We start from the raw sequence: 18573 nt of genomic DNA, 5'->3' as shown, positions 1-18573 counted from the left end.
CTCTCTCTCTCTCTCTCTCTCTCTCTCTCTCTCTCTCTCTCTCTCCTCCCTCCTTCCGTCCCTCCCTCTCCTTCTCCCTCCTCTCTCCATCTCCCTCCTTCCCACACTCTCTCCCTCCCTCACTCCCTCCTCTCAAAAGAATGATTTTACATCATATGTATGAGTGTTTTGCCTACTGAGTCATTGCTCTAGCTCTCTCAACAGTGTTTTAGAATACATATATTTGAGTGTTTGTTTTGTATACTGTTTGTATTTTTATAAATATTCTATAGTTACATGAAAATAGATTACTACTTAATCATATAAGTATTTTTACTTTATTATTCAAGGTGATATATTTCTGTATAGGTGACTGTTCTTCTGACCTATGTGACTTAAGTTTTCATGTCATGCTTGTCTCAACCAAAAAATATCCAGCCAAATTATTTTGGTACTCATCAATTTAATTTTTAGATAAAAACAGTACTCTTGTACTTGACCAAATCATCAGTCCATGCAGTTACAGAGATTGAACCAATCTATGTATATATATAAAAGTACACATACATATGTATTAATTTGCCTTTTAATTTTTTTATGTATGGTTTACCTGCATATATTTTTGTATATTTTGTGCATGCCTGGTGCACATAGAGTCTAGAAGAGGGTATCTGATCTCTGAAAATTGTAGTTACAGATGGCTATGAGCCACGATTTGGTTGCTGGAACCAAACCTAGGTACCTTCACAAGTAATAAATATTCTTAACTGCTGAGCAATCGTGTATATTTTTAGGCTTGTGGTAATATTTTTAGTTTTGGGTGTTTGTGTGGACTCAGTAATTATTATTTGTGTTTCGGATTACAAAATTCATTTTTAGCAGTACAAGAAGCAGGCCAGAGAGATGGGTCACTGGGTAAGGGTTCCTGTCCCGAAGCCTGACCACCTAAATTCAATTCATATGGTAGAAAGGGAGAACTAAGTCCTGCAAGCTGTCCTTTAACTTCCACATGTACAGTATGGTGCAGTGTACATGTTCACACTATAAATGATGTAAAAAAGAAAAAAAATTTAAGAAACAAGTTCTAAGGTTCATCCACAATCTTGTTCATCCTAGTTTGATTTCTTTGACTTCCTTATTCTTTGTATCACACTTTGCTTTAGAATTCTGTAGTTTTGTCACTACCAGCTATGCATTGTTATGGAGAAATAAATCTGAGACCAACTTGATTCTTCTGCCCACATTTTTTTTTACTTGATTTCCTTCTCCTAGATGCCCATGTTATTGCTTTAAGTTTAGTACTTCTTGCTCAAATATGTTCTATTTATTCTATATTTTTATTTTCTTGTGAATTAGTTTAGGCTGTATTTATTACGGAAAGCTTATATATGACTTTTAAACACTGAGACATTTCTCTAGCTTCAACTTTTATAGTTAGTCATTTTTATTTTTTAAACTACATTTTAAAAGTAAACTTATACAGTATCTTATTGTCAGCGTTTTGAGATACAGGTAAAGGAGGCAGTTTCACACTGTCGACCTCAGCAGCCTAACATATTCCCAAAGAGTTTTAGGAAAATTGACTCAGGCCAAACCAGCATTTGTGAATTTGACTTGAAAAGAAGTCAGGACTAGACAGCATATTATGAAGCAGACAGAGTTTAGTAAACATTTTAATACAGGTTTAAGCATGTATTAATAGATGTCTTGTAGGTTTACAAATGGTGAGGAAAAAATTCTTCCCTCAGGAATATTGGAAGTTAGAACATTTTTACTGTAAGCAGGGAGTCAGGGGTGGAGGGCTCACAGCAACTCTCATTAGAAACATAGTTTGGATGATGTTTGGAGCTGCCTAGTATTTTTCTTAAAAGGTGGTAGCGAAGGTATAGGCTTGTTCTTGAGATTCTTTTGTTTTGTTTTGTTTTTTGTTTTTTGTTTTTTTTTTTAATTTGGTTTTTTCGAGACAGGGTTTCCCTGTATAGCCCTGGCTGTCCTGGAGCTCACTCTGTAGACCAGGCTGGCCTCGAACTCAGAAATCTGCCTGCCTCTGCCTCCCAGAGTGCTGGGATTACAGGCGTGCGCCACCACCGCCCGGCTCTCCATGCTGTCTTAACTACCCGTCAACTCAAAGACCCTCCTTCTACTTCCTGAGGCTGTTCTTGAGATTCTAAAGAACATTGTATTTGTTAGACTATGGGAAGACTATGGATAATTAACATTTTCTACATGTATCCTAAGATAGGACAATATTTTGTGTCTTCTTTTGGTGATGAGGAAACAGCTCAGTCAGTAAATTGCCTGTTCCAAAGCTTGAGAGGATCCCAGTTTAGATTCCCTGCAGGGACTTAATGCTAGAAGGGCCGGGGGCAGCCCTGGAGCTCATTGGCTAGCCAATTTAGTCAAATCAGTGAGCTCAAAGTTCAGCGAGAGACCCTGTCTCAAATCTGAAACCACCAGCTGTTGGTCCTTGCCTTCCAGACTCAAGCACTTATATGCACACATCTTATTTTTCTGTTTTATAATACCACTATAGGTTTTATCCTACTTTATGGATAAGAAAATGAAGCTTGGGAAAAAAATGAGATGACTAAATTTGGCAAGACTAAGGAGAATTGAAATGCAGACTTAGTCCTGACATATAATACCATATAATGTATATGGTCTTCTGTTCTCAGGAATTCCTGCTGCATCAGATTTCAGCAGAGAAGTATGCTGATGATGTTGTATTTAAGCACAAGCTACAACATACAAAGGGCATCAGGATATGTCTAGATAAACTCATCAGGATATGTTTAGAATATAAGAGTCATTTAAGTTTGTAGGGAGAGAGAAAGAATGAGAATTTAGATGACTTTGACAACAGAACAGCTTTATTTAACCTGAGAATGACACACCATGGTCAGATGTAGGTGGTAGAATGTACCTGTTAATTCTAAGGAAGAAAATCCTTTTGGCAGAATATTAGAAAGTCTTATAAATATGGAATGACTGTTTTTTGCCTGTCTGCTCCATGGTCCCCCCCCCCCTTTTTTTTAACCAGTTAGGAAGTCAGCTCACTGTAGCCTATGACTCAAATGTAAAGAAAAATATTCTAATTGTAAGCAGTTTTAATGTTGATTAGAAATCTATAAAGATTATTAGATTGGATCTTTGAAAAAAACTATAGTAGAAATGTAATAAAGTTTTTGCAGTTGTTTGTTGATATATCACTTTATTAGTTACTTTTCTATTACTGTGAAAAAACACCATGACCAAGGCAATTTATAAAAGAAAGTGTTTAATTGGGCTTACAGTTCCAGAAGATTAGACTTTATGATGGTTGAATAAAGGCATGGTGGCAGGAACACCTGAGACTTTGACTCTTAAACAGCAAGCAAGAGACACAGTGCTAATCTCAATGCTCACTGCTGCTGACACATCTCCTCCATTAAGGCCATACCTCCTAATCCTTCCCAAACAGTTCTACAAACTGGGAACCAGGTATATGAACATGAGCCTATGAGGGCTGTTCTCATTCAAACCACCACTGGTATTTTTCCAATATTGATTTATTAATGAAGGTTGAGGAAATGATTGTTTGTGTAGTTACAGTAATTACAAAACACACCTCTTTTCTGTTTCTCAACACTATTACAGTAGATGTGTAGCAATTCCTGTGATAGAGTGGTAACATTATTTTGGTAAATCATAATTTACTTAAGAAAATCTACAGAATATTTAGATAAAAGGTTTTATATGTTACCTTAATGGTTTAAAGAATTGGGCATGATGGTGCACTTCTGTAATTTCAATTCTAAGTTGAGGCAGGATTATAAATTCAACGCTAGCCTGGACTACATAGTGAGACTTTTTACCTCAGAAAGCCAGAAACTTGCAAAGATGGAAAGTTAAAAAAAAAAAGATTCAAAGAGGATCTGCTGTAAAGATGGGACTCTAAGTTTGGGGTCATGGTTTTTGCCTTTAACCCTAGTGCTGGGGCACTAGGGAGGCAGAGCAGGCTATCTAGGGACAGACAGTGAGACCTTGTCTAAAAAACCAAAATGTTTATTTTTATTATTACTATCATCATTGTTATTTGTTTGTTTGTTTATTATTGAGACAGGGTTTTTCTGCATAGCCCTGGCTATCCTAGAACTTGTTATATAGACTAAGCTGGCCTGGATCTCAGAAATTCGCTCACTTACCTCTGCCTCCCAAGTGCTGAGATTAAAGGCATGTGCCACCACTGCCTGGCAGATATTTCTTAATATCTGTTATCTAGTCAGATTTCATATATTCAGTTAACTCATAAACATCTCTCACCTCTTTAATGTTTAGATTCTATAGAAAATTGCTTGCAATCCCAGGTCTTGTCCTTATAATTTCTCACATGTAGCTTCTATTAGTTATATTCATAACAGGGATTCTCTTAACGTGTTTCTCTGTGTGTTTTATATTTGACTCTTTGTTGTTGTTGTTGTTGTTGTTGTTGTTTGGTTTTTTTGTTTTGTTTTGTTTTGTTTTGTTTTGTTTTTTTGGTTTTTTTGAGACAGGTTTCTTCCTGGTTGTCCTGGAACTCACTCTGCTGTAGACCAGGCTGGCCTTGAACTCAGAAATCCGCCTGCCTCTGCCTCCCAAGTGCTAGGATTACAGGTGTGCACCACCATGCCCCGTTTTATATTTGACTCTTACTATGAGCTTTGAACAGGTTCAGTTTTGCTACATGAGATTACCTCAAAAATAATGACTTTTATCTTTTAAAGATTTATTTGGCTTATTCATTTTACATAGAAATTTTAAAAAATGTAGAAAAAGTAATAAAGTGACATTTCTGAAACTTTTCAGCTTAATGTATTTTTATTTTTTAAGCCAGAGGACAATCTTGCTTTAAAAGAAAAAAAGCAAAACAAGACCCAAAAACCCAGAGAAGGCAAACTTTAAATTTCTGCAGCTTTGCAGCTTCTTAAAGTAGGAAGATAAAAAGGAGGAAGAAGAAGCTATGTCTTTTGAATCAGGAAAAGTTAAATTTGTTTGAGTAATTCAGAAAATTGGGCATGTTCAACTTAGCCATACCCAGGGGCTCCATAAACAATCGCATAACTGGAGTTTTTTAGAGAGAGCTGTTATTTGATAACATAATTATTATTTCAGTATTTGATAATAGAGTGCAAGGTTCTTCTACTTTCTTTGGTTTTCAAAATAATGTATTGCTTGCACAGGGTAGGCCAAGAATTGGATGATGAGATGGCTCTGTGGAAAAGATGTTGTTACCAAGCCTGCTGACCTGAGATTGATTCTTTACATGGTTGAAGAAGTATATCCCTCCCTCCCATCCTTTTTTCTCTGTAGCTTTGGCTGTCCTGGAACACATTCTATACACCAGGCTAGCCTTGATCTCACAGATATCTGTCTGCCTCTGCCTCCTGAGTGCTGGCATTAAGCCAGCTGTGGGATAAGACCCAAATCAAAATGACAAAATGGTTTACTAGCACCTAATTATAACAGCCATGGCTGGTTGGTTTTGTGTGTGTATGTTAGTTACTCATGTATTGAAATACATTTGTCTATCCTTCACGGTTATTATTCATACTAATACTCAACTCATAACATTTTTAGCCAGTGGGGCTTCTAACTGATAGCTTTTGTTTTATTTAGTATTGAGAAGAGCCTAACACATTTTATTGAGTATTGAGAAGAGCCTAACATATTTTTTCCTTATGCCTCAGACTTAGAATCTGTCATTTCTTCCCAAAACCCTGCTTCACTGTTAGCTGTAAATTTGTATTAGAAGACCATATTGTGTATACTAGGAATGTTCATCATACTGAGATGACTGTTTCCCTGAACCTTTTCTGGTGTATAAGTCTAGTTTTTAAAAAAACACTTTATGAATTTGTATTGATCCTAATAATTCATGTTTGTTCACTTTTCATATGCTCTCATCTTTTTAGAGACATGTCTGACAGGATCTTCTTTTCCCACCCTCCAAAAGCTGAAATCAGAGAGTATACACTATTATGCTTACTCTTAGTTTTTGTGGATTCATGCCTCTCCCCCTGCCCCAAATTAGTTGATTATTTCTCAGAGCGAGGTCTGATTCTATAGCCTGGGCTGCAAGGGAAGATCCTATTTAAAACAACAGCAGCAATAACCACAACCATTATAGTGTCATATGTCTGTAGTCTTAGCAAAGAGGCTAAAGGGTAAGGCCAGCCAGTCTACATACAAATTTCAGGCCCACTAAGACAAAATCGTGCCTTAAAAAAAAAAAACAAAACAAAACAAAACAAAAACCTGAAAAATCAACCAAATAAAACTACTTGATTGCATGAATTTCATTTGCTCGTGGCTATGGCTACTGTAATTTTTCTATCTATCGAAACCTTAGAGAAACAATTTCCACTTGCACTTTTCCACCTTAACCTTGTTAGTGTTGTTCTAGTTATCTTTACTGCTTATGCTGAAGACGGTTTTGGCTCTCTTTTTTGAACCCAATGGCCTTAATTGAGATAGTGTTTCCATGCTGTAGAAGAGTGAACTTATCATTGTTGGCTATTTACTCTGTTAAACATATTAGCTTCTTTGTTTTCCTGCTTTCCTCTCTGGCAAAAACCCTGATATATTCTGAGGATGTCTCTCAGTGGTAGAAGACTTGCCTAGTGTATGCAAGGTCCAAAGTACAGTCTATAACTCTGCAAAGACAGCCCCTCTCCCAACATATACAACATATATGTGCTGTAGAAATTTAACATTAAGTAAGTTTCCCCCTTTCAAACAAGTATCTCATCTTGTGTTTCCTATTTTAATACATTTGTGTCATTTTAAGAACTAAGATGAGATATACTATGTTCAAATGTAATAAACAACATATATACAAATAATAGTAGATAAACATATCTATGTTCACAGTATTATACAACCATTAACCTTTTCTAGTTTCAAAACCATTTCACCACTTCATCAAGTATCTTCAGTGTTTGTGTTATTTATAAGTATGTACCAACATGCCTAGCATGGTTTTTAAAGAATGACTGCTTTCTTTTTAACTATGTATACATTTGTGTCTGTATATGGGTTTGTGCATTTGAGGCCAGAAGATGGCATCGTCTCCCCTAGAGCTGGAGTTACACCTAATATGGGTATTGGGAATCAAACTCAAGTTTTCTGCAACTGCTATATCATCTTTTTCTTTTTTCCTTTTCCTCTTTTCCTTTCTTTCTTTCTTTTTCTTTTATTTTTAGATTTATTTATTTTATGTATATGAGTACAATGTAATTGTCTTCAGATACCAGAAGAGGGCATCGGATCCTATAATAGGTGGTTGTGAGCCACCATATGGTTGCTGGGAATTGAACTCAGGACATCTGGAAGAGCAGTCAGTGCTCTTAAATAACGAACCATCTCTCAAGCTCCCTGGTATATCATCTTTTAAGCTCTGAGCCATCTATCCAACTTTTTTTTTTTTTTTTTTTTTTTTTTTGGTTTTTTGAGACAGGGTTTCTCTGTGTAGTCCTGGCTGTCCTGTAACTCACTCTGTAGACCAGGCTGGCCTCGAACTCAGAAACCCACCTGCCTCTGCCTCCCAAGTGCTGGGATTACAGGCGTGCGCCACCACGCCCGGCTATCTATCCAACTTCTAAAACTGGTTTTTGAACATTTAAATCTCCCAAGCTCGCCCTACTTTTTGAAAATGTATTAAGAACAAATACATTCCAATTCTTCCAAGGGTTATCATTGCTCCATGTATGAAGTTGAAACTTAATATGGCTAACAAACGCCTTTACTTTCCAGTTTTTGCCATTTTGTCTTGTTTCATTTATGACTCTTTGTTCAGTATAGGCCCAGTTCTTCATTGTAGATATTCTATAAGTCTTTCTCTTTCCCTTTCTCCCTCCAAGGCAGGGTCTCATTATTAGTCACGGTCATTTTGCAACTTAACCCACCTCTACTTCCCATGTTCTGGAATAAAATGTGTGTGTCCCTCTGTGCTGCACCCCCTTCCCCCTTTTTAAACTTTTGAGACTAGACATCACAATATAGACTTGGCTGGCCTCAGAGTTGTGGTGCTCTTCCTGCCTTTTTTTTTAAAGCTATTAAAGATTGTTATATGCCCTTCTTTTGTACTTCTTTAACCCCTATTCCTTGTACTACTTTTAGGTTACCTATTTCACATTGTCCTTACTTATATATTTTTCTGGAACAATGAACCCATGATAGTCAAATGCTAGGTAATACAATACAGGCTGCAACTATAATGAATAGGATTTTTAACAGAAGTCAAGATTATTTAATAAATTATTTTTAAAAAGGTTTCAAAGATAGGAGGGTAGTTCTTGAGCTAGACCTCAAAGGAACCATTCCCATCAACACTAAAGTGTGTATGTGTATTCTTTTTTAGTAGCTAGCAACATAGTTGGGATTCAGTGAAAGGTATATGATTATAAACATAATAAGTTTAAAATGCAAATCATATCTTAATGGTATTTTAAAATACAGATTTTATCTGTTTGCTTTGCTTATTAGATTTATAAAATCTGTGTTCAAAATCCAAGAAAAGAAGTTCTTTGTGTTAAAATACAATTTAATTCTTTATTTTTACCATTTTGTTGTTGTTGTCTGCATGTTGTGATGTACATTAATTACTTTATTGTTAGTTGGACAAAATAATTGATCAAAACAGCTTTAGGAAGAATTGTTTATGGTTCATCAATTATTTAGTTCGTCATGCTTGGTAAGGTATGATAGCTGCAATGTGACAGCAGTAAAATGATGGGAGTGGATATGAGTCTTGTATTCTGTTTCACAATCCTTTTAGAATAGTTCCAACCACATTCCAAATTAAACTGTTTTAGAAGCACCCTCAGACATGCACAAGAGGTGTGTCTCCCAAGTAATTTCAAATTCCATTAGATTGACAAATGAAGATGGACCTAATAGCCCTATATGAAGTTGTAATTGTTGAACTAAAACCACCTTTGATTGCTCAAAGTTATGGAGTTAGTGCTTCCATAGTTACCAGCACACTGTTTGGCATTTTATAGTACTCTGTGTTGTATTATATTTGCTTTCATGATTAGATGGCTCATCTTGATGATGGGCAAGTACTGTATGAGAATCATGCACTCATTTAGATTTCTGGCAAGTCCTTTCTGAACTGCTCTTAAACATGTTTTGTCCTTACTCACTGCCCAGTTTGAATCAGTCAGTCCTCAGCTCTCTTGACAAAATAATAACTTTTCTGGTGATTGTTGTGTATACTTACTATCATGATTCTTATCCTGCCTTCAAAGATGAAAGTATATTAAAATTATCAAATTATATAGTATACCTATTATATATACCTATAGGTATATATAGAATACCTCTAATGTCAGTTACACTTACTTAAGGCTATTTGAAAAACTCATGCGATCTGCCCATTACAAAGGCATCCTTATTTTATTACGTCCATCTCTGTAAACTCTTAAGGTTATACTCTTCCTAACCTGTTGTTTGATGATCCTTTGTTGGCCTTTGTTTTTCTACCTTACTAGTTCCTTGTCTCGATTCTTAATTTTCTGCCCTCATCATCTATTCTTCATGGCAGAACACTGTTTAGAAGAGAAGAATCTTATGATACCATCACTATTTCTGTAGGCACCAGCTATTCTTAGAAAGCTATTCCTGTTGCATAGTTGAATGTACCTCAAGGCATCATGGCAATCAGACAGATGTTAATGTAAGTAAGAGTTGAAAACACTCGGCAATTCTGACGTAAAAGTGCTTTTGGTTGTTTTTTAAGAATTAGTCTTAAAGACTATAGAAAACTTGCCATTTCTGATTTGATTTGACTTTTGATTTTCTTTCAACTAAAATCTCTTGTGAGAATCAGCCTTATTTGCATTTTGATTGCCTCTCATAAAACCTACCCAGAATGCTAAGAGCTTTGGTTGAATCCCAAGGTAGATGTAGGAAGACAAAACAATTCCATCTGGATAGGTTAATATACCCATGGCTTCCTTGTTGTATGGAAATGTTATAGTTATGAAGCAGCATTTTAATAGTTTTCATAGTTTATAGCTTATTTATGGTCATACTTTACCTGTTGGAGAAAAACTGTTTTAAAGTTTTTATTGAAATTTTCTTTTTCCACAGAACTCAACAAAAATCCAGTGGGAGGCTTTTCAGCAGGTTTAATAGACGACAATGATCTCTATCGTTGGGAAGCCCTTATTATTGGTCCTCCAGATACACTTTAGTAAGTATACTGGAACTGACTGACATCTTCACTCCTTCAACTAAAATTAAAACTTAATTTTGAAAATTGAAAAAAATTCTAAAGTAGCAAGCAAAATGGTTATATCGAGTATCATTTCAATGTGATCATGTGTAGAGCCTTTGGGTTATGCTTGAAGCTCTAATGTCTAAAACATGTTTTTAAAAAGATAGCTTCAGAAATTTAAGCTATGTTGCTGCTGGAATAAATATGTTATGAAAAGCTTTTTCTAGTGAGGTTATATGTAACCCCCCCCACACACACACACACAGGGTTTTTCTGTGTAGCCCTGGCTGTCCTGGAACTTTCTCTGTAGACCAGATTAACCTCAGAATCAGAGATCTGCGTGGTTCTGCCCCCTGAATCCTGGGATTTAAGATGTGTGCTATGTGCTACTATTGCCTGACTGTAAATAATTTACACACACACACACACACACACACACACACACACCTTCTATAATTTAGGATATTAATTTTTGTAAGCTTGGAGGAGAAGAGAAAATTTCATCTCTAATTATATATTTATGTGTGCTTCTGTGAGATTATGTTCATGTGAATGAAGGTGCACTAGGAGGCCATAGCTGTTGGATCCCCTGGAGCTGGAGTAACACCTGATTGTAAACTGTTTGATATGAGTATTAAGATCAAATTCAAATCCTTTAGAGGCTCTTAACCTCTGAGCCATTGCTCCAGCCAAAAGAGAAAAAAGTCCTATGCAATTTAGAGAAATTTCTCAGTAGTTAAGAGTACTGAGGTCCTAGGTTCAATTCCCTATGGAAATGATTTTCCTTCTCATGTTTACCATGCCTTGACCCCAAAGGAAAGGAAAACACCATAATTAAGGATGACAGTTTTACTATTTTTTTAACACTACTTTTTAAAAATAATTTATTTTTCTTTTATGTTCATTAGTGTTTTGACTTCATGTAGGTCTATGTGAGGGTGTTTGATCTCCTGCAACTGGAATTATAGACAAGTGTGAGCTGCCATGTGGGTTCTGGGACTTGAACCCAGGTCCCCTGGAAGAGCAGCCAGTGCTCTTAACTGCTTAGCTACCTCTCCAGCCCCAGTTTTACTGTTCTTAATGCCTTATTTATTAAAGAATAAGATTGCAATTTTTTTCTTTTTAAAAACAGCTCCTTTTTATGTAATTAAATCAATTAATATCTATGTGTATGGTGTTTTGCATGCATATATATTCACTGTGTTTGTCTGGTATCTGAGGAGGTGGATGGCATGGGAACCTCTAGAACTGTACTTATAGATGGCTGTGACCTGTCCACCAATAGGTGCTGGGAATTGAACCTAGGGCCTCTGGAAGAACAGCCAGTACTCTTAACTAATGAGACATCTCTCTGGCCCTGAGATTTTTACATAGAATGTATTCTGTATATCTGTGTTTTACGACTTAAGGGAACTTTCAAGGTCTATTTTAATAATTTTATAACCTGGTCTTCACAGAGTATAGTTTATAAGACTATATTTTGTTAGTTTAGTGTTAGGACATAAAATAACTTATTAACTGACTACCAGTTGTTGAAAATGAGGCGAATGAGCTAGAGAATGATAACAGATCTTTACATCTGCAATTCTTTGGGACTGCACTTCCTTCTTGTAAGTCCTTCCCCCTAGCCCTCAAGTAGCTGTTTGAATATATATATGTATGTATATATATATATATATATATATATATATATATATATATATATACATACATATATATATTCAAAAAGTGGATATATATAAAAAGAAGGGCTGGTGAAGATGACTCAATAAATGTTTGCTATAGAAATGTGATGACAATTCCCAGAACCCATGTAAAAAAGTGTAATGTAGTAGCCTGTGTTTGTGATCCCAACACTCCTGTTGCAAGATGAGAGATAGAAATAGGTGAATTAACCCAGTTATCTTGGAGTAGACATTTGGCAGTAATGAAAGAAGCTCCCTCAAAAATACGGTGGAAAAAGAGAGGAAAAAGTTAAAGCAATGTGGGAGTTCATGTTTTACACAGTGGGCAAAGGGTGGTTCATGCTTTGTTATAGTTTTTAGCAGTCATTGTTGCTCATATGTTTCTGTTTTGTTTTTGTTTTTGTTTTTGGATTTGGTTTTTTGAAACAGGTTTTTCTGTGTAGCCCTAGCTGTCCTGGAAATCACTCTGTAGACCAGGCTGGCCTTGAACTCAGAAATCCGCCTACCTCTGCCTCCCAAGTGCTGGGATTAAAAGCTTGCGCCACCACCGCCCGGCTTCATATGTTTCTTTGAAAACAACATATGTTTCTTTGAAAATTGATATATTTGCATCCATCAGTTTTGCCAGTTGATTTAGGTGAATCTGGTCATGGCATGGCATTAGGATTCTTTCATAGCTGCCAGTAGCCACCGGAAACCAGTTTAGAGAAAACTCCCTCACAATCACATTGTTATTTGAGGTAAATTTTATAAATTTTGCAAATCATACTATGTAAGTAACCTGGTCTATGATCCTAACACAGTTCTGGTCTGTTCTTCATGTTTATTCTTCTGTGTTTAAAATAGTGTTTGGTTTTTTTCCCTCCAGGCACAGTACCTCTAGGGGATACAGAGGAACATTCTGATGATAGGATTCCTTTACCCTTAGTGTAGCTATAAAATAATGAGAATTATTCTCCTAAACCAAGTTCTTATGGAACATTGTTTAGGAATCCAGGCTTAAAGCTTCAACTCTTAAGGGCTCACTGAATTTTTTATCCTTACATGCATTTGTGTCAAGTATTATTAGTTGATCAACAAACACACACACTTCTGGGTTTTTAAAAGATAGCTACTCGAGCATGTGGTGCAAACTTTTAATCCCAGCACCAGGCAGCAGGACTCATAGTGATACCCTGTCTCATATAAAGTCCATATGGTAAGACCATTTTAGTTAACAGCTCATTCTTTTTATTAACACCCCATTTTACTGCCCCCTCCCCGCGCGCGTGTGTGAGGCCAGGTTGGCCTCAAACTCAGAAATTTGCTGGCTTTTGTCTCTTGAGTGCAGGAATTAGAGGCATGTATAACTACTGCCTAGCTTATTTTTATTATCTATAATTATGTGCTCATGTTGTAGAAATTTTAAATCCCAATCCCGAGTTTCTACCCTCCTTTGATCATTCAGTTCCTGGATAAAAGACACACTCAAACTTTGTATTTGTAATAAGCCTTAATCAGCATTAAGAGCTGGGGAGATATCTATCCTCTATAGTATTATTTCTGTTTCCCAGCCAATAGTCCTATTATATAATTTGCCATGTTTCTTCTGGGTTGCACTTAACTCTAACTGGCCATACAACATGGCCATTACTTCAAGATTAATCTAACTGGTGGCAGCTTCTCCTCCATTCACTTCCTTCTTTCCCTTTCTCAAGGTTTTCCTCTGACCTCCAGCCCTGGAATCCCAATCCCTGCCTATGTCTGCAGGCTGTGAGCATCTTTATTTACCAATCGGAAATAACTTGGGGCCAAGGTCACATAGCACCAATTGACTCTACTTTAGGACTCTCTGATCTTTGGAGCAATGCTAATACTGGTCTTGAGGAACCAGTATTAGCACTAGAATACAAGCAATATCAAGCCAACCCAGTACATATACAGGTCTCTGTGTAGGTATGTGTATGTGAGTGGAGTTGCTTCTCAGAGGTTGAACTTGTAAGATCTCGTTGGAACTGTGCTTGTAGTGGTTGTGAGCCACCTGACTCCTCAAACAGATCAATGCTGTTAACTGCTGAACCATCTGCCATCTATTCAACTCTGGTTGTGGGTTATAAAATGTATTTCTCACTGTATGTTTCTAAAAGTGTTGGCTGTTGGTTTGTAATGTGAATAGCAGACATGTTTTTGGCAACTTTGAATGTACTAATGAGACACTGGCCACTTCATCCAGTGCTTTTCTGAAATCTGTAACTTTTGTTTAGGGAAGAAGAGAACGTGTGCCTGGGACAGGTCCTGAGAAAATAGCTAGAAAGGTGTCAGGACAAAGGACAGGGAAAGACTTTATAAATGGAAGCTTTTTAAAATGTTACTTGTTGGGGGAGATAGGTACTAGGACAATTTTATTAGAGTTTGAAAGAAAAACCCGAGATCTGGCAAACTAAATCTTAATAGCTTCTTAGTGGAGGACAATGGAGGAGAGAAGGAGAAGACCCTGCCATTTAAACTGTCCACATAAGAGGTTAGTTTACATGGCTGTGGTGGAGGGTGGGAGGGAGCTTAGAAAAAGAGTAAGGAAGCACAAAATGTTGGGGAAAGGGCCAAGTGGTAAGGCAGTGGCTCTCAACCTGTGAGGCACAACCCCTTGTGGTGGTTGATATGACCTTTCATAGAGGTCATATCAGATACCATCCTGCATATCATATTTACATTTATGATTCATAACAAAAGCAAAATTACAGTCATGAAGTAGCAGCAAAAAATTATTTTATTGTTGGAGGTTGCCACAACATGAGGATTGCAACATTAGGAAGGTTAAGAACTACTGTGTTAGGGAAGTGTGCTTACAAAAGAAAGATAAAAGGCTGGAGAGATGGCTCAGCAGTTAAGAGCACTGACTGCTCTTCCAGAGGTCCTGAGTTCAATTCCCAGCAACTACATGGTGGTTCACAACCATCGTTAATGGGATTTGATGCTCTTTTCTTGTGTGTCTGAAGATAGCTGCAATGTACTCATATATAAAATAAATAAACCTTAAAGGAAGGGGTGGATGGGGGAACAGGGGGAGGGAAGAGGGCTTATGGGACTTTCGGGGAGTGGGGAGCCAGAAAAGGGGAAATCATTTGGAATGGAAGTAAAAAATATATCGAATAAAAAAAAAGCTAAAGAAGACAAGGAAAAGCAGACAGACTTAAATGACATTTACAAGGCTGTTAATTCTAAGTACTTTATAGTATGTTCTTAAAAAGCACTTATTGACTTAAGTGCAAGAAAGTGATCTTGTAGTTATTTCAATAATGTGAAGAGGATAGACTGATTGAAAATAAGTTGGCATGGATTTGAGTGGTATTTAAATCTCAGTGATAGTGGTCTGAGGTGTTAACTCAGAGAAAGTGTTATGCCAAAATTCTGTAAAAATATGGTATGCTGTTTTGTGATAGTATAACTAACCTTCACTTAATTACTAAAGGACACTCCACACTATTTACAGTCTGTGTAATCAGTGCCTAGTACATTTAAGTGTTACTTTAAGACTGATAGTTGCCATGGCTGTTACAGAGAGAAACATCTTGAAAAACAAAACAAAAAGATTGATAGTTACTGAGTATTTATGTAGTGTGATGGCTTATATGCTTGTTCCAAGCAGTGGCACTATTAGGAGGTGTGGCCTTGTTGGAATAGGTGTGTCACTGTGGGTGTGAGCTTAAGACCCTCACCCTAGCTGCCTCGAAGTCAGCCCTACTAGCTGCCTTCAGATGAAGATATGTAACTCTCAGCTTCTCCTGTACCAGTGAGTATCTGGATTCCTGCTTTGATGACAATGGACTAACCTCTAAACTGTAAGCCAACCCCAATGAAATATTGCCTTTTATAAGACTTGCCTTGGTCGTGGTATCTGTTCACAGTAGTAAAGCTCTAAGACATGTAGTTATTTTACCCATCTTCACCTAGCATAATTTTTTTTAAATCTGTATCCAATATTGAATTTTTCTAGTGCTGCCAAGAATAGATTTTCTTAGCCAGGTTTGCTGGTGCATGGCTTTAATCCCAGCATTTGGGAGGCAGAGACAAGCTGATCTTTGAATTTGAGGCCAGCCTAGTCTATAGAGAGAATTCTAGGACAGTCAGTGCTACAGAGAGAAACCCTATCTTGACCCAAACCGCTTCCTCCAAGTAACTTTTCTTATGTGTATCACGTTTGGAAAGAAAGGACCAAGCTCTTTAGGCAAGTGCTGGACCACTGACAGATTCTGAACCCCAAAATAGAGTTTTTTGTTTTTGTTTTTGTTTTTGTTTTTAATTGAAAAGGGGGTCTTGATATGTAGTTTGGGTTACTTTAAATTCAGTAGGCCTTCTGCCTCATACTTTCCAATGCTAGATTATAGGCATGTGCCATACCCAGTTAAGACTTTTGTGATTTAATTTACAAAAATAACAAAAGGAGGTTTTGTGCCAGAAATATGACCTTGGTTTTCAAATGTTCAGGAGTTGGTTATATAATTCCTTAACATCATGTTAATTGTTCCAATACTTTCTACCAATACTTTCTTCATGGAGAAATATTTTTACTTCACTGCTACTTCAATGTCTTTTTTCTTCCCCATAGTCAAATCTTTTTATGTGTGAACAATAATAAATACAGTCTGTCTGTCTACTTTGTGATTTTTACCTATGAGTTTTTTAGTTCCTCTGTCCTAACTTGACACTGAAAGTTTGTATACTCACAAATTGGCTGCCACTAAGCCAGGTGGGTTTTTTTAATTTTTTAATTTATTAATTATTTTATTTATTTATTTATTTATTTATTTATTTATTTATTTATTTATGTAAGGTGGTTTTTTTGGGGAGTGGGTAAAGTGAGGTAGGAGAGGCACAGGTAGATGATCCTTAGGTAAAGTAGATGATAAGTGAATCCATTTAAAAAAAAAAACATTTGAGAACTAGCGTAATTATTAGAAAAACATCTGCCTTAAAATTTTTTAGGGCAACACTATTAAGTAAATTTGACAATTAATTATTTAATTACACAATTTAGAGGGGCAGTAGCTACTTTTTAGCATGAGAATTCCAGTCAGATATTGTGAAGCTTTTGAATGAATTAAATCAACCAAAATGAAGTGACCTGGGAGAAATGAGGTGCAGATATTTTGTAGAGACTTTTCTAATACCCCTTTACATATATTCTTGGCTCTTTTATGGATTTCTAGCTTTCTCAAATTCTGTCTGTCTACTTATTTTCTACTCTAATTTTAAAATGCTTATTTTTAAGACTAATTACTTTCTTTTTAATCCTTGATATCTGTGCTACATTTTATGTTCATCCCTCCATGGGAAAAAAACAGCTTTTAAAAAAACTAAAAAGATTGTGTTCATGTGTCTGAATGAGTAATATAAACATCACATGGGTGCAGGTGCCCCTGGAGGCCTGAAGAAGGCACTGGATCCCTGAAATTGGAGGACCAGGCAGCTGTGAGCTGCCACATGCAGATGCTGAGAACTGAGCCTTTGCAAGAGTAGTAAGTGCTCTGTGTCATTCCTCCAGCCTTACATCGTTCCTTTTTCATGGTTATGCTTTATACTAGCTTTATTTTATTTTTTTCACTTCTAGCTAATTTCTGATGACTTATTATTTGGAGGCCGGGTCTCATGTATCCAAGACTAGCCTTCAGTACCTTGCTATATATTAGAGGACCTCTGTTCCTAGTTGTCTTTCTGCTAGTCTCCTCCCATTGCCTCAGAAACTAGTTTTATTCCTTTTTTAGAGACCTTTATTTGTATTATGTACCACCCTCTTTTAATCCCCCACCCTTAAAATCAAGAGAAAAGATCTTTCTCAGGCTGATATGGTCTTTATTATTTGACTAGGCTGGCCTTGAACTTATGAGAATCACCTTGAGTTGCCAAGCATGCACAACCACACAGACTCTCCATATATAAATGTTAATTTTTTCACCAAATTATCCCCTTCATTGTGCGCTTTACCATTTTTCCATTTAATCTTTTATGAACTTTTTCTTACTGTTTTCATCAAGTGTGATTTTCTTTTCAGACTCTGAGCCCTCAGCTTACCTCCTTACTATTTGGAAATATTTGATATTAATAGCACGCCCTAGCTCCCCACGTCCCCTTTAATGTTTACCCTGTGCATGCAGTGCCTATGGAGTCCAGAAGAGGGCGGCTGATAGCCTTGGAATTAGAGTTACAGATGCTTGTCTCTGTGTGTGTTGGGAATTAAACCCTGGTTTTCTGGAATATCAGCTAGTTCCCTCAACTGCTAAATAATCTCAAACATTTTTTAAGCAGAAAAAAGTAATAAAATCCAGTATTTATAATTAAAATTTCAATCTGTACTGAAATGTGTAAAGCACATTAAAAGGATCCCATGTCTTATATCCTACAGTTGATAACTGTTACATGTAACGTGTTGTTCTTATTGTTATTATTGCTGTCATCATCATCATCATCATCATCATCACCATTTGATTTTGTTTTTGAGACAGGGTTTCACTATGTATCTTTGGCTGTCCTGGAACTCACTCTGGAAACCAGGCTGGCTTCCAACTCAGAGCCTGGCTTTTTTCTTTTGAGATAGGATCTCTGCCATTTTTTCTTTCCTATATTCTTTTTAAAGATTAATTTATGTTTATGAATGCACTGTAGCTATTTTCACATATATCAGAGGACATCAGA

General features: G+C 36.5%; 2 protein-coding genes across 41 annotated transcripts in view; one reads left to right on the top strand and one right to left on the bottom strand.

The window, feature by feature from the left end:
• Positions 1 to 18573, bottom strand: part of LOC127696398 (uncharacterized) — an 837478-nt gene that overhangs the window by 464363 nt on the left and 354542 nt on the right. The window lies entirely within an intron of this gene.
• Positions 1 to 18573, top strand: part of LOC127696395 (ubiquitin-conjugating enzyme E2 pex4-like) — a 312120-nt gene that overhangs the window by 58419 nt on the left and 235128 nt on the right. For 23 of the 24 annotated variants that reach the window (XM_052199092.1, XM_052199093.1, XM_052199076.1 and 20 more), the window contains exon 2: positions 10093 to 10195. The exons of the other annotated variant lie outside the window; for it this stretch is intronic. In XM_052199092.1, coding sequence (XP_052055052.1) covers positions 10093 to 10195 — 103 coding nt within the window. The remainder of the gene's footprint in view (positions 1 to 10092; positions 10196 to 18573) is intronic. 24 annotated transcript variants of the gene reach the window in all.

This window comes from Apodemus sylvaticus, chromosome 11 (genome assembly GCF_947179515.1).
Source record: "Apodemus sylvaticus chromosome 11, mApoSyl1.1, whole genome shotgun sequence".
Lineage (NCBI taxonomy): Eukaryota > Metazoa > Chordata > Mammalia > Rodentia > Muridae > Apodemus > Apodemus sylvaticus.
The sequence above is the reverse complement of the archived record's forward strand: the minus strand, read 5'-3'. Positions and strand labels throughout refer to the sequence as shown.